This window comes from Apium graveolens, chromosome 8 (genome assembly GCF_009905375.1).
Source record: "Apium graveolens cultivar Ventura chromosome 8, ASM990537v1, whole genome shotgun sequence".
Classification (NCBI taxonomy): Eukaryota; Viridiplantae; Streptophyta; class Magnoliopsida; order Apiales; family Apiaceae; genus Apium; species Apium graveolens.
The window spans coordinates 250410817-250433400 of NC_133654.1; the positions used below are offsets into that span (position 1 = coordinate 250410817).

At 41.1% G+C, this 22584-nt stretch overlaps 3 protein-coding genes across 4 annotated transcripts; all 3 read right to left on the reverse strand.

Annotated features, from left to right (window-relative positions):
- Positions 1-1861: 1861 nt before the first annotated feature.
- LOC141680618 (protein SLOW GREEN 1, chloroplastic-like) lies at positions 1862-2776 on the reverse strand. The gene has a single exon (XM_074486795.1). The coding sequence runs from the start codon at positions 2774-2776 to the stop codon at positions 1862-1864; it is 915 nt and encodes a 304-aa protein (XP_074342896.1).
- LOC141679103 (uncharacterized) lies at positions 2634-10103 on the reverse strand. 2 transcript variants are annotated; one of them, XM_074485594.1, is made up of 4 exons: positions 7029-10103; positions 4733-4800; positions 4279-4379; positions 2634-3042 (listed from the first exon to the last, which is right to left on the reverse strand). In XM_074485594.1, exon 1 carries the CDS (start codon positions 9779-9781, stop codon positions 7406-7408), a length of 2376 nt encoding a protein of 791 aa, XP_074341695.1. In that variant the 5' UTR covers positions 9782-10103; the 3' UTR covers positions 2634-3042; positions 4279-4379; positions 4733-4800; positions 7029-7405. The 2 variants fall into 2 exon arrangements, with proteins under 2 accessions (XP_074341695.1, XP_074341694.1); XM_074485593.1 differs by lacking the exon at positions 2634-3042 and having other exon boundaries at positions 4036-4379.
- Positions 10104-17140: 7037 nt separating this feature from the next.
- Positions 17141-22329, reverse strand: LOC141680619 (uncharacterized). Its single transcript, XM_074486796.1, has 4 exons — positions 21901-22329; positions 19534-21849; positions 18208-19149; positions 17141-17188 (listed from the first exon to the last, which is right to left on the reverse strand). Exons 1-4 carry the CDS (start codon positions 22327-22329, stop codon positions 17141-17143), a joined length of 3735 nt encoding a protein of 1244 aa, XP_074342897.1.
- Positions 22330-22584: the final 255 nt, after the last annotated feature.

Consider the following 22584-nt stretch of genomic DNA (forward strand, 5'->3'; position numbering starts at 1 on the left):
ATCTTCATGATGTCCTGAGACAAAGCACAGAACATAACTATGTAGACTTGTCTCCGAATTTGCTTTCAGAGGCTTTATCTAAAATTGGGGATCCTCTGGTAACTGTAAGCTTTGGAAAAAGCTATCCAGAAAAGTACCGAGTTGCCATTTGCGTGGACATGGAAGCTGTTTACTGTGGGGAAGATATAATAAGAGTTTTGTTCCCCAGGAATGCACAAGAGCCTGAAAAAGGCGTCCTGAAGAATAATACAAGAGCCTGAAAAAGGCGTCTTGAGGAATATACAAGAGCTTGAAAATGGGGCACTGAGTACTTTAGGCGTGGAAGAGCATCTTAGTGGTGGTGATGCTATAGGTATGAGCTCTACAAATCAGCCTCCCAATGGGCCTTCAGCATATCTGAACTCGAGTGGACTCAGCTTGAAAATGAATTGGGGTGTTTTTGGTAATATGGTTGATGCTTTGAAGAAGAGTGGTAGCAGAAAAGTGGAAAGCTTCATTAATTTTATGTCTAGTGTTGCAGAATTGAAGGTAACACTAAATTGAGTGATAGCATTCATAGGTTGTCATTACTTGAATTGTACGGCTAATATAGGATTGATGTCATTGCATTTCATATTTGTAGGTGGGAGTAGACAACAATATAGCGTTCCTAACTGCTGCAATAAGCCATATATCTGGGAACCCTTGTGATGGTGATGATGGAAGTGCTTTTTCTGAGGCAAACACAATGCTCGATGAGTTGAAGCAGCTTTCTTCTGCATTTGATAGCAGGTCAGTTTCAAATATGATTTAATATAAAAATGTTGAATCAAAAACGTATAGAATCTGGATGCACCGTGATAGTCTTGGAATATGGTCAATTAAGTTGTAAATTGTTTGACAGACATGAAATTGTTTGCTCTTAATTATAGACTAGAAATGTAGTAATAGAGCATCAAAGAGTCAACATGTACATATTCCCCCCCCCCCTTCAAGAAGACGTTTTATGTATTTAGGCTAGTCTTGGCCATCAAATTTGGTGCATCAAGTTCTCTCTCAAGTTATTTGGCTCTTGATTATTTCAATTTTAAAAGTGTTATTGCCGTTGAAATATCATACATTTACATACCTATAAATTTTCCATTTTGTGATTCTTCTTATGTACCTATAGGTGCTATATTGTATTTGAATCAGATTTCGGATCAATCTATATTGGTTTCATTTTTTGGGTGCCTCTTTGCATAGTAACTATAAATTCTTTTACTTCAAAGATTGCCTGTTTATTGTTTTCTCTTCCAGAGACAAGAAACGCCATAACTTTAAAAGTATTGGAGAGCTTCTGAAGAGTTTGCAATCAAGAAGGCAGAAGCTTAAAACAATCCTTGATCAGCCACTGCAATGCGAGTCCTTACTGGCTGAGAATGTCGTAGATTCTAGCAATATTATCGAATCACATGAAGATGTTGAAGAGAAGAGTGTCGTAGATTCAGGAGTTCCCAGAAGTTGAAGAAGTTTCTTTTGCGTCTCTAATGTTAATGACCATGGTTTTGTAATTTCTACATCTGCTCCTCCATCACTGAACTTAACATTTCAGTAACGTATGATAATTGGTGGTACTCAAAGAATATTGTTTTTTCTACAGTCTGGTAAATAATTTCTTTTCTTCTAACGAGTTGAAATCGGTTAGATGTAAAAGGTTGAGGGTTCGGAACTCACAAGGAACTTGAGTTTGTGAGAATTTTATTCTTTCGACTCGCATTTTATCAGAAAGAGAGGTATGCCTAGTTATTTGAAACAGAAGAGGGATGATTGCTGTCAATACACTTTATTAAATTCTAATGAGTCATATTCATTACTCAAATCAGCTTTGAACTAGAAGATTCTAAATTCCTGGAGGTCTAATTTTTGGGCAAGTAGTCATATAACCATCACCAGCCGGAGGAGCGTTGGGTATAAGTTCGAAATACTTGTCGAATTGCTCTGTTGCTTCTGTCTTTCTATCAGTACAATAATATAACAATCCTTTACAGAAAACAATCCTGATGTCTGTAGGATCCTCTTTTTCAAGCTCGTTAAAACTCTCCAGTGCTTCATCAGGTTTTTTCTGCAGAAACTTGATTTGAGCTATAATCAACCTCACATCTCTTATTTCAGTAGCATTGTTCCTTTCTTTAGCAATCTTCAAAGCTTTTTCCAGCCTTTCTATTGCCTCCTCTTCCTTTCCTTCCAAACCCATCCACACTGCATTCTCAAATAATGCGTGCGGTTCTATCGGATTTTTAGACAACACCTCGTCAAGAATGCCGAAGGCTTTCTCTGTTTCCCCCATTTGTTTCAACACCGTTGCCAGTGATATTTTCCATATCGGACGTTCCGGTTGTGCTGATATTAACTTTTTCGAGATTTTTAAACACTCTTCATATTCCCCGGCTTCATATTTTTGGTCCATTAACTGCCGCATTGTTTCAATAGCATCAGAACTCAACATTTCAGTTTCATCTTGACTTGTGATTTCTTCCGTTAGAATTGGCTGGTTTTCAGCTCTGCTGGCTAGACTTTGGAACTTTCCCATCATCGAGGCAGCAAAAACGATCACTACGGCTGTGTTTCTGAGACTTCGAAAGATGGGTTCATGTGAGGGAGTTTTCGCCTTGATGCTTTGCATATGGTGGGTGGCAGTTTTGTATGGTTTTGATATTTTGAAAGAGAGATTCAAAGGTGGTGCAACAAGGGTTCTGGGTTTGATCCGAAAGAGAGATAAGTGGAACTTGGTGATCAAAGGTGAGCTCAGAGCCATGGTCATGACCTGTTATTTTCTTGGGTGGACAAAAACATACCTTACCTTTTCTAGGTTTCCCCTCGGAGATTTCAAGGACAGAAAAAAACAGAAATTGTGAAGTACAAGATTTATTGTCCTTAATGAACGATTATGATTCTGTTTTGTATATCCTATGAGTCAGCAGGGTGCAAAAAATGTGAATGAAAAAGCAGGGCTAAATGGATGATGCCACCTGACCAGTATTCTGATAATCTATGGAAGACAGATGCCACAGGCGATAATACCTGGCAAACATATGGAGGGAAAATTCCATCAAGAATGGGCCAAAATCCCAGATAAAAAATTGTCTCCACAAAATCGAGGAGGTGAACATATTCATATACTCTCTCCGTCCCAATTTATTATCTGTCCTGTTTGACTTTTTACGGTCAAATTAACTCAACTTTGACCGTTAATTAAACATCAATATTTCATTATTTTAAAAACCCGAAGGATACGTATTAAAGTAGATTACATGTACTTTCTAATGATATAATTCTTATAATTTTTTTCAATTATATACTATATGAAATTTTCGGTCAAAATTTGGTCAATTTGACCGCAAAAAGTCAAACTTGACAGATAAATTGGGACGGTTATACAAGTTTTAAAGAGAAACGGGAGTTCCCTATAAGCAGCAAACTTGAACAAAATCATCAGGACATGAACAAGACAATAACCACTATTGAAGAAGATGAATTTTATTCACATTATTTAGCATGAATTCAAGCATAGGACGGATATCAGTTCAATTACATTCAATCAAAAGGAGGGCTACCATTGAAACTATCTAGCAATCTATCTGAGCCGCTTTTCAAAATCTTTATAACTCCTCGAAACTTTCGCAAATTTCTTCGTAAAGGACTAAGAGCTATAATCATTCTCACATATCTTACTTCATTAGTCTTGCTCCCTCTTAAGCAGCTTCAAGAGCCCTCAAATATACCCGAGGAAACAATGCTAAGGGATTAAGATGAAAGAAACTACCTGTCGTAACAGCTTCGCTCCCATTATGGCGACTACACTATATTTTTCTTTAAATAACAAAATACCAATGTTTCGACTCTTGTCTTATGTATCTGATTCAACAAGTAAGCTGGCATGCATACTACATTACTTATTACTAATCTTATAAATACACATTACTAAATATAATCACATCAAATTTGTATAATTAGTTGTAAATAAATACCAAACTCTAAATTAACGTTGTAATACAAAAAAAATAAAAATAAATCAAAGGACTGTGAAAGACGACACCACCAAGTTATATACTTGTGTTGTTTCATAACAGAAACGAGAAGACTATACATACACTGAAGTGGGGCTACTATTGTAATATATATAAAGACTTTTGATGAATGTACAAGGCATTGATACCGACCATATATTCTTTATTGTCAAGAATAATATGAAGTTGTTAACCAACCATATAGACTACAGAATGTTCAAAATTAAGATGTTTCCAAGATTTATAGTACCCCATTTATTTCAGATTTATAATTTCTCAAATGCTCTTCCCGCTTGCCAGTATCAGCCCTTGCTTCTTTCGCTCTCTCCGTTGCTTTGTCATCAACAAAGCCTGAAAGGTAAAGGTACAAGGTGGACATAATTTCAATAGGTGACACTCATAATACCGAAAATGAAAAAGGGGATCCAAGGGTACAAGAACTATACAGTCTTAAAACTGAAAATCAATTTCACATTCATACTTCATGAATAGAAAATAAATATAGTCAAGTCTCCTTTTATTTATTTTTATTGCGTTAACACCTGTTTGGGGAAACCCAGATATAGAATAAAAAGCTACATCTTACATATGTCAGTTTCGGTTAGTTGACATGTCTGTCCTAGATTTCCTAAGCAACGGATACATTCATATTCCACTACCAGAAAAATTAATGAAGTACACAATCAGTAGCTGCATTCAGATACCTCCATTATAAAACTGGACCACTTCCTTCGATGCACTTGGTCCTGCAGCCGGCCATTGAACACAATATCTGAACAATACAACATCAGTCAGCAGAGAAATTAGTCCTCAGAATGCAGAATTAATATGAATATATTTTAACATCTGCAAGTAGAGATCCAACTCTTGTTTCCATTTCAAAATTAAGGACTAAACGATTCTCTATATTATAATTGAAACATATGGGAAGTTCAGGTGGCATTTGTAATGACTAATGACAAAAAATATATATTAAGTAATAACCTATGGTTTCTGGCTACTGTTTATCCCTCTTCACTTGGTCAAAAAGGGTTAAAGGTTCACGCTGCAATAGAAGCTTGTGTAACTTCATGAATTTAACTTGGCAATTATAACTTGTATTATGCCCCCCAAGAATGTGTTCTTCCTGAGCTTCATGTCGAGTTTGTAGTTGGTTATATTTGCAATATCTCCGTGTGAAGTTACCATGCCAGGAAGGTACAAGACAATCATAATTCATAAGAGAATTTGTAATTCTGAATCAAGATCCTAATTATTACAGAGAGTGTATTAAATTAATAAGTAATATAAAATGAACATAATAACAATAAGTAGGAACTATTTAAAAAGATTGCTTATAAGGAAAAATTTGTAACAGATATAGCAAGATGGTGAAGCAAATTGAATGAAATATAAAGAATTAATTATAATGTATAATTGATAACAATACATGGCAAGTGTAGAATTAAGTGTATGTAATAATTTAGAAAATCTTTTGATTATGGTAAAGATCAGGAGATATACGCACGTTCCAGTATATTTGTTTAACATGAAAATACTACCCTCTACTCTAAAACAAACAAAAGAATGGTATGTTTGTACAGAATATATGAAGGGCTCACTTAGAATAGACGTCCGTAGAGAACTATTATTTAAAAAATGTAAATACAATATTTTTTTCCATTTTTCATCATATATAGTTACAAATTTTAATTACCACATTAAAAACAAAGTTGCACATGTTTTTAATTAAAAAATCATTGAAATTTGATGAAATAGTTTAAAGTGGTTCTGTAGTAGAATCACGGTAAAACCACACTTATCCCAAATTATTTCACAATAGAATCAAATTTAAAATCTTTTTTTTTTGAAATTTCAATTGTTAAACGTTTTATTATATTTAAATATAATTATTATTCTACATTAGCAACTAATTTGATGAAATTCTATAATAGAATCAACGTTCTCTACGGTTCTCTATATAAGATGGTTCTCTCTTGAAGAAAGGCCTAATATTATATGGGTCGCAATCCATTGAGGGCTCCTATCTACTTAGAGATCCGTAGAGAACCATTATTTAAAAAAATTAAATACATAATTTATTTTATTTTTCATCATATATAATTACAAATTTTAATTATCAAATCAAAAACAAAGTTGCACAATTTTTTTTATTTAAAAATCATTGAAATTTGATGAAATAATTTAAAGTGGTTCTGTAGTAGAATCACAGTAAAATCACACTTATCCAAAATTATTCCACAGTAGACTCAAATTTAAAATCAATTTTTTTTTCAAATTTTAATTGTTAAACGTTTTATTACTTATCCAAAATTATTCCACAGTAGACTCAAATTTAAAATTTTTCAAATTTTAATTGTTAAACGTTTTATTATATTTAAATAGTATTATTATTCTACATTAGCAACGAATTTGATGAAATTCTATAATATATTCAAGGGTTCTCTACAGTTCTCTATATAAGAGGGTTCTCTCTTCAAGAAAGGCCTATATATATATTTTAACACATACAAAACTGGAAATGTATATGATTAATCAAACAACAAAAAGATGAACAAACCAATGGATTAACAAGAAACTGAAATATTTCCAATGCCAAATTTCAAAGTCTTAAAATAATCACCAAAACTTTTCCAGCTTACTAATGCTAACCAGGTTGACAAGTTATACCTTTAATTATAATATTAATTCGAAATGAAATTAAAAGAAGACGGCAGAGTTATATTGTTGATAATTTTTTTCAAATTAATATGTATTACACTCGGTTAATTCAATGCATTTGTGCCCTACGATCCTAGAAAACCTGAACCAGCGAACTGCCAGAACATATTATGTAACTTGGTTAAAGATATATACATAAAGAAGTATCAGGTGACCACAAGTGTAATAATATACAACTGTGCAAACGGTTATTAAAGAAAATACCTAAAGATTTAGGACGATCCAATGTTTATATTATGTTTTAGTAACAAAAACTTCTACCAAGAACCTACTACTCACCTGAGTAAGACTTAGTCCAGAGAAACAGAGCAATTAGTTCTTTGCCGCAGAATGATATACCCAAACCAAAGCGGATTGCATTGGATAATCAAAGGTACCTCCTTTAAGTGAACTCCATACGAAACCAAGGTCCAAGGAATGGACAACATTAGACCAGCAGCAGACTTAAGTAACTATCAGATCTCCTTTCTCTGTGATTCTTCACATGATAATGTTCACGTGCAGATTTGACAGTTTGATCTTGTACTATTTGACTGAAGGTGTATCTGGCTGGGGAACAAGGTCCTGGTACCATTCTGTCAATAAAGGATGCGTCCCCTTCTAAGTCACTTTTCTGCCAAATACCAAAAGAAGGATGAACAAGCAACACTACAGCTTCAAGTATTTGTACAAGGAACCGCAGAGTTATATGTGCCACTAATAAGGTTCCTTTTAACCATTTCACTTTGCAACTCTAGAGCTTCATCCATGTGACCAAGCTCACAGTACTTTCTTACTAAACAACCATAAACAACTTCATCTGGTGTGACACCATTCATAATCATTTCATCAAGCAAGTCCCTAGCTTGCTTCACATGACCCCACCTCGAGAGTCCAGAAATTAGAGTAGTGTAGGTGTACAGATCTAGCTCCATCCCTACTTCCATCATTAACTTCCATAAATTCAATGCTTCTTCAATATTTCCATCCTTCATGTATCCATCGATTAAAGATGTCAATGCAATTTTATCTGGAAGCATACCTTTGCGTTCCATCTCATCAAATAATTTTTTGGCAGTTTCTACCCGTTTACTTTTACAGAGCCCGTCAATCAGAGCTGTATATACAACAACGTTAGGACTCATACCCATTTCTTGCATCTTTCCAAAATGATCAATTGCCAAATCCACAGAGCCAGATTTGCACAAACCATCAATCAGTACACTGTATGTTACAACTGTGAGGTCAATGCCTAAATCTTGCATTTCTTCAAGTAAATTGACTGCTTCTTTTGTTTTTCCTGCCTTAAAATAAGCATCAATAAGTGATGTGTATATCACATCATTTGCTTGTATATTACTTTTTTTCATTTCATCCCATATAAGTAAAGCTTCTTCAAGTCTCTCATTCTGACAAAGACCCCAAACGATGGTACCATACAGCATCTGATCTGGTACAATGTTTTTGTCTTTCATTTCTTTCCATATATTCATAGCATCACCAATCCTCTCGGCCTTAATGTAGCCATGTACGAGTGCAGTGTAGACTGTCAGGTTCGGAGTTACCTCAGCCTTAGGCATACTTTTATATACTTCCTCTGCCTCTTCCATCTTTCCTTGTTTACAAAAACCATCAAGCAACGCCGTGTAGGTAACAATGTTCATACTGAAACCAGCTTCTAACATCTCCTTAACCAGTTTCACAGCGTCTCCAACATTACCCACTTCAAAGTTAGCGACAACAAGAGAAGTATAAGTATATTCATTAGGAATAAGCCCGAGACGCCTCATATCAATGAAAAACTTGATTGCCTCTTGCATCATTCCCTCCTTGCAGAAGGCATCAATAAATGTACTATAAGTAACAACATTGGGTTTCAACTCACTCTCCTTCATTTTTTGAAGAAACTTGAAAGCCCGAGGCAATTTACCATATTTACAGAAACAATTAATCAAAATGTTGTATGTTACTACATCAGGATAAACTCTAAATTCCTTCATTTCTTCGTATAAAGTAACTGAATCATTTAACTGCCCAATCTTCCCATGCCCATCTATTAAAGAATTATAAGTAATAGTATCAGGTGTAATACCCAACTTTTTCATATTAGATAGCAGTATTATAGCAGTTTTCAAGTCCCCTTCCTTGCACAAATAATCTATCATTATGTTATATGTAAAAACTGACGGGGTAATTCCAGCCCCAACCATATCCCTAAAAAACGTTTTCGAATCATTTCCCTTGCCTGATTTAGTAAGCCTATGCAAAAGAGAATTACAAGACCGTGCTTTCGGAAGAACTCTAAATTTTTTCATTTTCGAAAAAGACTCAGTTGCTTCCTCAAACTTTCCCAACTCAACCAGCACACTAAACAACATGTCAAAAACTCCAAAACCTGGAGCACAAACATTTCTAGTCGCCCACAACATATCAAAAATTTCAGAAGCTGGCACCACCCTATTCGAACTTAACAAATCTTTCATAATATCATGAGCATCAAAATGCATTAAAGAACAGAACAATATGTGAATTACAATACAAAAACTCTCCGTGGAATGACTAAACCCATTCCTTCCCTCCGCCCATTTAAATAACTTCAACACTAACCCCGGCTCTCTCTTCAACTCCACATAAACCCTCTCAACACTAACCGACCCCAAACCCGAATCCAACAACTTACCAATCCTAAAATCATCCCACCGTTCTTCCCGAATAATCCTAAAAATCAAATCTTTATCAAACCCCTCATCACATTTCACTTCCGTCACATAAAAATGCTTAAAGAAACACAAATAACCCGTAATCGAAACAAATAAACACGGCGAAACAAAATGTGAAACCCTCTGATCATACATACAACAAGAACTGCTATTATTTCCAAAAACAGACCTCAAAGAAGCTGAACTAGCTGAAATTTTTACGCTTACGCAACACGGGGTTTTACGAGAAATGGTGAAAAGGGTCCGGAGAAAAATTAACATGGTTTGGGCATAAACACAAACAGCTTCAATGCAATACTTCATTTCTAGTATACTGAAAGAAATGATACACATTCATAGTTATGTGAAGGGATTGTGTGTATAGAGACACACATGTGTATGTATATGTGAAATGTGATTTTAAATATGTGTGATTTTGTGTGTGTGTGTGTTTGGGGGTTAGGGTTTAGGGGAAATGATAAAGAGGAGTAAAAGAGGTTTAAGAGTTTTGTTTTTGTTTCGGGTGGGTGATTTGGGCTGTTAAAATGACCCGGGTCGGGTCTTGTACATTCACTAGATTGGTCTCTGACTTGTCTTGTACACTTCCACAGTTTCCACTTTGGAGGTTCGACTGTAGTAGGGTAGTGTGAAGAGTGATGAGAATGTTCAACGACAGATTAAAAGATAATTTCTTCGTAATTTTCTTGTACTTTCCTGGAAAAATTTATACTTAAAAGAGGAGAATGTTTAATCTTTTCTATTTTTCTTTTTATCAATTAAATACGCTCACACAACCGTTGTGGTGCCCTCCAAACCCGGATCAAAAGTTTGGGATCCACACACACGCCTTATTACCTGCTTATAACAATAATAAAGATAATAATAATATGCAGTGACCTTATTTACCAACTACCACGGATCGCAACAGGTTAAAGTATGCACACAAGCCACACATCTACTTATATTACATACCGTTCAAATCCCAACTATTCCAAACTCAAAACTGAGTATTAAACTTTATTACAACTTTTACAAACTTAAATTATTCCAAAAGAAGCCTACTAGATCAGTTTTCTCAACCTGAATCCCTAGTTCTCGCGCTGGACTGGGGATCCTCGTTACCAACTGGTTCTTTTTTTAACTGGAAAGAATATAAACAACATCGCACAAATGAGCTAAGTAGCTCAGCAAGTCATAATGACAAAACTAAGAATAATGATCATCAAGAGAACATGATTATGATATCAGGTGAACAATGGATTATGATTTAGAATTGGATATTATACTTTTAATTTAAAAACCAAGGTTAGTGTTGACGGAGGAATTTGGTATCAACAAAGATTGAGGTTTCTCGCCGGAATTAAGATCTGTGACGGTGGTTCTTTGCCGGAAACTTAAGCGGTGTATGGTTGATTGTGGTTGTTTTAGGCTGAGATTGATCAGAGTAAGTGGTGGCTCTCTTATCAGCTCTCAACTTCTTACCCTCTCAATGTGCCTACGTACCCTTTATATAGGGATCAAGCCTGACGTAGTTCTCGTAGAACAAGAAGTCTAACGCGTTGAGACTTCTTACTCCTAAGCCCAGTAGAAGCCCATCCGATATCCATCTTCCGCTAGCTTTAGGAATGTCCAACTATGAGGCCCAACCGCAAAGGCCCAAGGCTCGTCCGTAATCGTAGGACTTCACGGATAGTGCATCTCCCTGCGCAAGGATAACACTCCGCTACAGCTATCTCCCTTGATTTACGAACGCAGGTATAGCCGCGGTTCACCCCAAGTGCCAGACGCGTCCCTGTCCCCCGAATGAGGATAACCCACCAGATAGCAGGACAGGTGATCCCAAGCTCTTGGGTGCAAAGTGCAGGATGACTCCAAAGTTCTCCAACGAGGACACCCGTTGAATACAAGAACAGAGCTCCCAAAGCACACACCAAAGTAAACCCCACATCCCCAACGAGGACACCCGTTGAATACAGGAGGAGGCCTTCAATCATCAGGCATACCCCTGGAGGCCTTCAAGCTTTTCACGGACATCCCCCTCCTTGACCATCTCAAGGAGGGAATTCTTCATAGAGTACCTGCAACAAACACATTAGTAAAAATAATCCTCCATCGCTCCTTTCCATGCAAGCTTTGTCTTGAACTCAACATCAAATGTACACAGATCAAACTCAGGACGCGTCCTTTCTAATTGGGCGCGTCCTAACTCCCACAAATCAAAACCTGTTTCCTCATCAATCGTTCTTTATAGCAATCAAAATCACAGGACACGTCCTAGAGCTTTGGGCGCGTCCTTAACCTCATCAAACTTGCAACATCCCCTCTAAACCATCATACACAGCATTTCGCCTCCTATGACATGTCCTCGCTAACTTAGACGCGCCCTAGAGCGCCCATCACCATAAGATTCCATCTGCCAAGCATTTTCATAAACATTGGCGCGTCCATAAATTCTGGGCGCGTCCTCCCTTGACCATACACTCTTCTCGCTTCGTAACTTATTTCTTCCAAAGTAGGCGCGTCCTAAGGTACTGGACGCGTCCTCTCTTCCACAATGCAATATCGGGTTTGACTGTATGTAAGCCGCATTTGACCCGAATCAATCTCAATGCCAAATTTTGGGCATAACAACTACCCCCCAACTTCCATTTGCAGTTAAAAACAAAATTGGAAGTTTTATCCTTAAATCCCAGTACCAAAAGTTGGCTCAAAACAATCGGACGCGTCGTAGCCTAAAGACGCGTCCTGCCCTTACTTTCTGCATGCGGGGTACAGCTGTCGTCCATAGGATCATCCTTCTATAAATACTCTAATCTCCATCATACCACCACCATCATCTCTCTCTCTCACACACAACCGCCATTGCCGCATCGTTAAACAGGAGCTTCGAGGGCCACATTCCGGTGATCTGTTCAACCATTCCCCTACTTTTTTAGCTCAACTCATTCCTCAACTCAAAAGGTACACAAATTTCCTCTCATTTCTTTATTTGACTGAATACATTAATCTTAATGAGCAAGAAACTATTCGTATACTCCATGCTCATATAAACTGTTCTTCATGTCTGCTTGTATGTATATATGTATGTATAGGTAAATATAACATGTTTAGCTTCCCTGATCTTCCAACAACATATTTCTAGAATTTCGTCATATTTTCCCCAAACTGCCAACAGTCGATTAACATTCCGCTATCATAATCATGTAGGACGCGTCTTCCCGTTAGGACGCGTCCTGTATTTTCTGATTTAAGACAAGTTCAAGTTATCCCAAACAAGGGTAATATAGGGCCAAAGGTTTATTAGGACGCGTCATTGTAGCACACCCCCCTGCGGTGGATTTTCAGGACGCGCCCTCCCAATATCCTTCTTCCATCTTTCCTTTTCTTTTCTTTTTTTTATTTTAAAAAATGGACGCGTCCTCAAATTTTTATTCATTCTTTTGCAGCTGGAGGACGCGTCTTCTTCTTCACCATTTCACCCGTTTAAAGCACTCAACAAGCGTATTGGAACCTATTCCCCACACCTGATCTCCTTTAACCCCGACTTTCCCAACATCCACAGGACGAATTCCTTCCTTAGAGCAGAAAGACGCGTCTTCCGTTCTCTCAAATCAAAAAACTCAATAATGTCTGATTCTAGCTCTGACTCCATGGACCATGTTCCCATAATTTCAAGAATGGAAAAGAAGGGAGTCAAAAGGCAAAGAACTCCAATTCTCCATTCAAGGGCTGCCATCGAAGATTGGACGGACGACGAAATTATCCCTACTACAAGCCAAAAACCTCAAAGAATGGCTATTTCTGATATGGACGCGTCAAACACGCAGGACGCGTCATCTTCCCAGGGCGCGGCTCCTTCCGAAGACTTGTCCCCACACAGTGTAAGCGAATTCGAAAGAAGGATTCCTGATCCTGAGACATATCCCATATCTCCTCAAAAATCTGATCCTCCCCTAGAGCATTGGGAACCTTCAGATGTGGAAATAGATTGTGACTGGGCGAGGCTCGGTACCCTTACTGAAGCAGAGAAGAATGCCAGAAGGAAAAGAGAGGGTAAGCTGGCATGCGTAGCTCTTGACTCAACTGCAACCGACTGGGAAATTCAATGGCACATGAAGTACTATGACATGGGCGCGCCCTCTTCGAACCATGAGGCCGCATATTTTTAACGTCGGGAATCAAAGGATCCCCCGAATGGTGCTTACTCCAAAGCTGATTTCCCTAGGCGTGGGCGCGCCCTTACATCCATTCATTAAGAGAATTCTGAAATGGTACGACGTGGCTCCAGTCCAACTATCACCAAATTCATATAAACTAGCCTGGGCTCTGTACATTATGTACCATAATTTGAGGTTGGGCGCGCCCTCAATGAAAGAGTTCAGCTTCTTTTACAGCATCAGGAAATCAATTCCCGGGTACCATTTTCTGGTAGTCAACAAATGGTTGAACAACAAAGGATTTAATGAAGGCAAAATTAGCCACGAGAGAGACTGGAAGGAACCATTTTTCTACATTTATGACGTCAAAAGGACGCGCGTTCGCTTCAATTTGGAACCAAGTGAGTTCAATGCTCTGGACGCGTCCTCACTTTCAAGACGCGCCTTCCCTTTTATAATCCTTTTCTTTATTTTCCTTGTTGTAACCTATCATTCCTTCTTTTAGACAAAAGGACCCAGAAAGAGCTTACGGGAAAGAAGAAGAAGAGAGCAGAGAAGGTTTTGCAGTATGCCGAAAAACATTTCAACCTCAGAGACATGATTACCGAAGAGAATTTGAAGAAAATAGGAGCTTTGTCCCCACGAGTGGGTTCTCTCTGCAAATTTCGAGATTTCCACAATGGGAAACCCATCCTCACCGCTTCTGAAAAATCCAAAGGGCTCCAAGCCACAGAAATTATTCAGCCAGACGTCAACAAGAAAGTGGATTTAGAGCAAGGTAAGAAATCATTATATATAAGACGCGTCACGACTTTAGGACGCGTCATATTTAGCTTGACCTATAAACGTTACTATATATGCATTATCACTTTGGACGCGCCCTACCCCCCGGGCGTGTCTCATTATCACAGAAAACGTCTTAGGCAAGACGCGTCATTCTCACACCCATTTATACATCTTTGCATTCATCCATATCTGTCCTGCATGTAGATTTTATATCACGTTATGGGCGCGTCCTTCTTTCAGGACGCGTCTTTTTGCACATAACTAATTCCTTTTTATGTTTATACCGCAGATATGGCTTCACTCCCCAAAGGATTCGCAATTGGGGCTTCTAAAAAACTAAGGGCAAGGAAACAGGCTCCTACAAAAGTTGATCCACAGGCAAAAACCCCACCTCCTGCAGCAACTCCTTCTCCTCCTCCAAAGATAACTGAGACTCCCGTGTTTGACATTCCTGAGAAGGAAGAGGACGCGCCTTCTAAACGCCAAAAGATCATTCCTGACGATCAATCCTTTGTTCTCAGATACCTGGGCGCGTCCTCTGTTGGGGATTTTTCAGAGGAGGAAGTCAGAGGCTGGACTTTCAGAACGGAGCAACAAACAGAACAAGCCATGGTGAAGGCTGCTGCTGAGCTTCACCTTCATGCCAGACAGAGTGCCAACATGGCGGCAAGGCTCAGGGCGCGTCTTGCAGTTACTGATACTGCAAAGTGCCAGGCCGAAGACAAAGTCAAATCTCTGGAAAAACACATTGCCCTGCTCACCCAAGAAAAAGATGCTGAAATCAGACGCTTGGAGGGGGAGAGGACGCGTCTTCAAGCAGATAAGGCTGTTTTGGAAGGCAATGTCACTGCAATGGAAAAACAAGTGGACAGCGTCATCACTCAGAACTCCACCATGCAGCTGGAGCTCGACATCCTGAATGATGATAGGCTGCATGGGTGGACAGAGGAGAAAAAGCTAGTTTACCAGCATGGTTTCCAGGCTGGGTTTGAAGAATGGTGCTCTGGGTTTATTGCCAACGACCCAGAGTATACATTCTCAAAGTTTGATGCAGATACCCAGATATGGGTAAACGACTTCAGGGTAAGGGCCGCAGACTCCATCAAAAACAAGAGGATTTTCCTGGGCTTAGAGGAGGAGGACGCGTCCCCTGCTCCTCTCCAAACTCAACCTCCTCCCGCAAATGATCAAGACAAAACCCTGGACGCGCCTCCTGCCTAGGACGCGTCCTATGTTTTCTATATATTTTTCCTAAACTATCTTTAAAGGCGCAGGCCCTTTGAAGCCTTGCAAATTGTAAAGACTATTTTTGAACTTCATTCACTTGCACTCTCTTTTTTTTCCTCAATCATTCACATGGGCGCGCCTTGTGTTTAGGGCGCGTCGCCTTTGATTAATTTGTTATTATTTTCTCCCAATAAGCAAATATCCATTATGGGCGCGTCCTCTCTAGTTGGACGCGTCTTTGCTTGTTTTGGAAAGTGCATGAGCACGGCACTACACTGTACTTGTGTGTTTAACCAATGCACAAGGCACGACGGGGCGCGTCCTAACTGTTTGACATGCCTTAATGTTCTCTTAGAAATATTTCCTCTCAGGGAGGACGCGTCCTTGGTAGGGACTTGCTTTTGCTTTTAAATTATGAGCATCAACCAATATTACTTGGGCGCGTCCTTGGAAATACAAAATACATCACCCTTCCCGCTGGACGCGTCTTTGACAAGTACTTTTTCTTTTTCATAGTAACATCTAGTCTAAAGGAGCATCAACCAAAATAACTTGGGCGCGTCCTTTAAAACAGTATTTTTCTTGAGTTTCCTTTATACAAAACCCTAGCTTAGGGCGCGCCCTATACTTAGGACGCGTCATGAGATCAAACAAATTGAGCAAATATCTTTTGGGAAAGTTTCAAAATTTTATTTATAATACGCTCTGGTGTCAAAAGTGCACCAGTCCCACGGCTACTGTGCTTTGTGGGAAAATTATTTCTAAAAACTGACCCTTCAACTAGTCCCAAGGTAAGTAGTACATGCACTACCCCCCTAGGCTAGGAGGAATTTATTTAATTCTAGCCTATAAACTGGGCATAAACCAAAATAATAAAAGAAATATGCAAGGGGCCAAAGCCACGCCTTACTGGTAATACTTTCGGAGATGTTCCGCATTCCAAGCTCGCGGAATCAGCTTCCCGTCCATGTCTTCAAGGTGATAAGTCCCCTTCCACAGGATAGACTTTATTCTGTACGGTCCTTCCCAATTAGCTCCAAACACTCCATGTTGGGGGTTCTTCGTATTGGGCATCACTTTCCTAAGTACCAAATCCCCCACCTTCAGCAACTGTCCTTTTACCTTCTTGTTATAATACCTTGCGACGCGCTGCTGATATGCTGCTAGCCTTAGCTGAGAATTTTCCCTCGTCTCCTCTAAGAGATCTAAATGAAGCCTTTGATTAACCTCAGCGTCCTCTTTCCCGTAACAGTCTCTGCGAAGTGATCCCGATCCAACTTCCACGGGGACCATAGCTTCGTAACCGTAAGTCAGCATAAACGGCGTTTCTCCCGTAGTAGATCGCGGTGTAGTGTTGTATGACCACATCACCTTCGGGAGTTCTTCAGGCCAATTCCCTTTACGTTCCTCCAGCTTGGTTTTGAGGGTATGTTTTATTATTTTGTTAACAGCCTCTGTTTGTCCATTGCTTTGAGGATGATAGACCGCCGCAAATTCCTTCTTGATTTTCAACTCCTCACATAACTGTCGCAACTCCTTGCTATCAAATTGTTTTCCATTGTCGGAGACCAGCTTGTAAGGGATTCCAAACCTGCATACAATTGAGTTGAAAACAAAATCTCTGATTTTCTTTGCGGTGATAGTAGCCAGTGGCATAGCTTCCGCCCATTTAGTAAAGTAATCGACCGCAACCACTGCATATTTGACGTCTCCTTTAGCTTTCGGCAATTCTCCGATAAGATCGATTCCCCACATGGCGAACGGCCATGGGCTTGCCATAGGCGTCAAGAGTGTAGCCGGCATAGACGAGTAGTTTGCAAAGCGCTGGCAGCGATCACATGCCTTGACGAAATTTGTAGCATCTTCTCTCATTGTGGGCCAATAATACCCTTGGCGCAACACTTTCATTGCCAACGAGCTACCCCCCGAGTGATTGCCACAGATTCCTTCATGCACCTCTCTTAGGATGTAATTTCCTTCTCCTTCTTCAACACACCTGAGTAGAGGTTGGTTGAACCCTCCCTTGTATAGGACTTCATCGTATATCACATATCTTGCGGCTTGATAACGGAGTCGACGAGCCATAAACTTATCTTCGGGGAGTGTTCCCTTGCGAATGTAAGCTAGAATGGGCGTCATCCATGTTTCTTTGGGAGCTTCATCCACTTGCATAGTTTCTATCTCTGGGATACTAGGAACCTCCTGGATTTCAAGAGGGATGGATCCTAACAACACAGCCTCTTGTTGTGACCCCATTTTTGCCAAAGCATCCGCATTACTGTTTTTCTCCCGCGGAACGCATTCCAATCTAACTTCTTTGAACATTCCAATCAGGCGCTGTACACATCTCAAGTATAATTCTGTTCGCGGGCCTCGCGCTTGAAATCCCCCATTCACCTGATTCACTACCAATTCTGAGTCACTTCTTGCAATTAAGTTTCGCACCCCCATTTCCAGAGCGATTTTCAGGCCATTAATCAGCGCCTCATACTCCGCATCATTATTAGTTGCATAAAACTTGAAATGAATTGCACTCATCAGGTGGTGGCCTTCCGGAGATACAAGTACTATGCCCGCACCTGCTCCTCCATTGTTAACCGCCCCATCCACATGCAAGATCCACCAAGGATGCGGAAACTCCTCCAAAGACTCCTCGGCATGAGGTGGATATAGCATCACCAAAGCTTTATCATCAATTTCAGAATCAAATTCCAGCAAGAAATCGGCTAAGGCTTGCCCTTTTATCGCTGTTCGAGGCACATATTCCAAATCAAACTGTCCCAGCTCCACAGCCCATTTCAGCATTCTGCCTGATGACTCTGGTTTGTGCAGGACCTGCCGCAGCGGGTATGCTGTACGAACTTCAACTCTATGGGCTTGAAAATACGGCCGCAATTTTCTTGACGCAAGAATCAGGGCGTAAACCAGTTTCTCCATACTTGTGTAGCGAGTTTCCGCATCGTGTAACCGCTTGCTCACGTAGTACACTGGTGATTGTTGCCCGTCTTCCTCTCTTACCAGAACCGCACTGATCGAATATTCAGACACTGCGAGGTACAGTATTAGATTTTCCCCCTCCAATGGCTTTGACAACATGGGAGGATGTCCCAGTTGCTCCTTGATTCTTTTGAAAGCCTCTTCACATTCTGACGTCCATATAAAGTCTTTCCCAGCTAATTTAATCGCCTTGAAAAACTCCTTGCATCTATCAGACGACTTGGAAACAAATCGATTTAACGCGGCGATTCTCCCAGTCAAACTCTGCACCTGTTTCACATTGGTAGGTGACTTCATATCCAACAATGCCTTGATCTTCGCGGGGTTGGCCTCAATTCCCCTGTGGTTGACAATGAACCCGAGAAACTTTCCCGATTCCACGCCGAACACACATTTTTGCGGATTTAATTTCATACGAAACCTCCTCAAGATATTAAACATCTCCGTCAGGTGCTTGATATGGTCAGTTGTCACCTTAGATTTCACCAGCATATCGTCTACATACACTTCCATGGTTCTCCCGATTTGGTCTTTGAACATCATGTTTACCAGCCGCTGGTAGGTCGCGCCAGCGTTAATCAAGCCAAACGGCATTCCTATGTAACAGTATAACCCCCTGTCTGTAATAAAGGATGTATGTTCTTGATCGGGGCCATACATCGGAATTTGATTGTATCCGGAGTATGCATCCATAAAACTCAACAACGCATGCCCTGCCGTCGCGTCAACCAACTGATCAATTCTTGGCAGCGGGAAGCTATCCTTTGGACATGCCTTATTGAGATCCGTGAAATCCACACATGTCCTCCACTTCCCATTCGGTTTCTTCACCAGTACTGGATTTGCAAGCCATTCGGGGTAGAACGATTCTTTGATCAACCCCACTTCCAACAACCGGTCTACTTCTTCTTTTAATGCTATCGCCCTTTCTCCACTTACTGGGCGGCGTTTCTGGCGTATGCCCTTGCAATTCGGGAGGATATTCAAACGGTGACACATTACTTCCGGGTCGATCCCTATCATATCTGAATGACTCCATGCGAAAACATCGAGGTTTGCAATTAGAAAGCGGGTAAGACCTCCTCTCATCTCCTCATCCAACTGAGATCCCACTTTCAAAACCCTGCTTGGGTCATTTTTATCAACTGGAATAGATATTGTGTCTTCGGCCGGTCCCGTTTTTTCAATAGGCATAGGGATCCTGGGATCCAAATCGAAATCAAAGTCTCGGGGGTCTTCAATTTCCACTTTTTCACCTGAGGGCGCGTCCTCGTTTGGAGGAGCATCAACCTCAACTTCATTCAAGGGCGCATCCTTCTTTTGAGGAGCATCAACCTTGCAGTTATCGCCGAGACCTTGCAAAATTTCACTTCTCCCTTCCAACTTTTCCCCGTTAACCTCTTTCTGCGTGATTCCCTCTGTATTACTCACCATCACTTCTTCTACACTACGGATTTTCGAAACACGTCCCTGCGTCACAAAAAGGTTCCTAGAGGTATTGGTTTCTTCCTTTCCGGGGTTCTCAAGAAAATAGTGGGCATGGACCTCTCCACTCGGTTTTGTATGAATATCTTCTATATCTTCAAATGGGAGACCTTTCCCTTCATACCTTCTTCTGCGAAATTCCTTGACAGCCTTGTGATAGCAGTCACGTGACTCATACTGTGACCCTCTCAGGCTGCCAACTCCGTTTGGCGTCGGGAATTTTATCATCAAGTGGTGTATCGAGGTTATCACCCTGAACGCCCGCAACCAAGGCCTGCCGACCAGTACGTTGTGCGCGGAATCCTGATCTAGCACCTTAAAATCTATCATTTGAGTAACCGACAAAGCCCCTTCCCCAAGCGTGACGGGAAGCCTGACTGAGCCCATAACTCTCACTGCTTCCCCCGTAAAGCCATAGACGTGCGCATCTTCAAAATACATGTCACTATCTGGGAAACCCAGCTTTTTGTAGGTGCTATAGTACAAGATGTTTGTAGAACTCCCATTATCCAGGAACACTCGATGTACGTTCATTGCCCCAATAAGCATGGTAATCACCAGCGCATCGTTGTGAGGATGATGCACCCACCTAGATTCTTTTTCCCTGAACGTAATATCAGCGGACTCCCCCTTAAAGACCTTCGGGGGTCTATCTTCCAAGCTGTGGATGTTAGTGAGCGGTGGATGTCGCGCTTCTCTCGCATTTCTCTCAAGTGCTCGATTACTGTCACCAACAAAAGGGTGTCCTCCAAAAATTGCCCTGATGCTGCCGGCCCTCTGAAACTTGACCTCCGCTGTTTTCTCAACATCCCCCGCCAGTTTTTCATCTTTACCCTTGTCATCAAGTCCCCTGCGTCGCTTCACCTTGTCGATCCATTCTCCTAGGTGTCCAGCCTTGATCAATTCCTCAATCTCATCCCGCAAATGACGACACTCGTGGGTGTCATGGCCAGTAGACTCATGGTAATCACAGTACTTCTTTTTATCTCTGCTTTGCCACGAAGTTAGACGGTCGGGCTTCTTGAAGATCCCCCTGTCCTTATTTACCTCGAAGATATGATCAATGGACGCCGCCAGCGGGGTATAATTGCTGACTCTTCTCTCGTAGTTCGATGGTGGGCTCCATTCTCTTCGCGAGCTCACAGAGTTTACCCTGTTAGGGCTTCTGGCGTTTCGCCGATAACCCGGACTTACAGATCTGTCCCTTCTCTTGGATCGCCCCTTGGAGTTATAGGTATCATCATTCTTTTTTGTTTCTGCAAGCGACTGCTCGATTGCTTTGAACGACTCCGCCTGTGCGAGCACATCAGCCAATGACACTGGGTCTTTCCCTTGTAGGTGTTTCCAGAAATCCGTCCCCACACGCAACCCAGCTATAAGCAATATTTTCAATGTTTCGTCAGTTGCACCCCTCACCAAAGTAGATTCTGAATTAAACCTCTTAAAATATGAAGTCAAACTCTCTCCTTCCTTTTGTTTCACATTAGCCAGCGTGGTAACAGGTGGTGTGTACTTCACCGCGGCTTGGAATTGTGTCAAAAACAAAGTTTTCATCTGTTCCCAGGATGTAATTATACCTGGACCCAGCTTTTGGAACCACTGCTGAGCGCCTTCTCTGAAAGTGGCTGCCAAGAGACGGCATCGAGCCAAATCAGGTACTTGATATACATCCATTTCAATGTTAAAACGCCCCAAGAACTCCACAGGATCAGAGTTCCCGTGGAAACGCAAGTCGTTGGTTGTGTTCCGGTATCCCGCGGGCAATTGCGCCTCCCTCACAATAGCAGCAAAAGGAGAAGGAGCTTGCGCTGTCGCCGTTACTCTTCCTCCCTCAAGATGGTTGAGTAACCGCTTGAGGTCGTTCACATTAAACGTTCCTACCCCAGGAATGGTTTGAACATTAGGCTGCTGGGGCTGCTCCGCGACTTGCTGAAATTCCCCTTGATCACCCCCCGGGTGTGGCGGAGGATCTCGCCGCCCCTCACCTTGAGGCTGCGGCGGTGGCATATTACCATTTTGGTTCTGAACGTTTTCCCGTACACGAGGTTCATCCTGACCGTGTCGCGGAATTTCGTCATTGTTCTGCATTCTTACTTGAGTCCGCCCGCCGTCCTGGTCATGAGGACGCGCCCCAGACCTATTACCAGTGACGCTGTGGGAAGCTACGGGGATAACGACGGGGATTTCTCCGGCGGAGTGTGTTCCACCTCTCCTACCATTGTAAGGGGCTCTTCCGTATTGATATCCCATTCTTCCCCGTCTATTCCTCTGATATCCCCGGTAGTAATTCCCGGGCCTTCCTCGCGGGGGGGCACGCTCGTGCTCGCGGTGCCGCGCCCCGTCATCCCTTTGGAATGCAGGGGGCACACGCGTTGTGTCACGGGGCCTTCGCCTCTCCGGCGTTTCCTTCCCTTTGCCATTCTAGCAGCAACATTCTCAAATCGTCATCCTCCAACCTTATGCCAAGCCTCCTTTTCAAGGCTGAAAGATCCCTTCCTTCCTCGT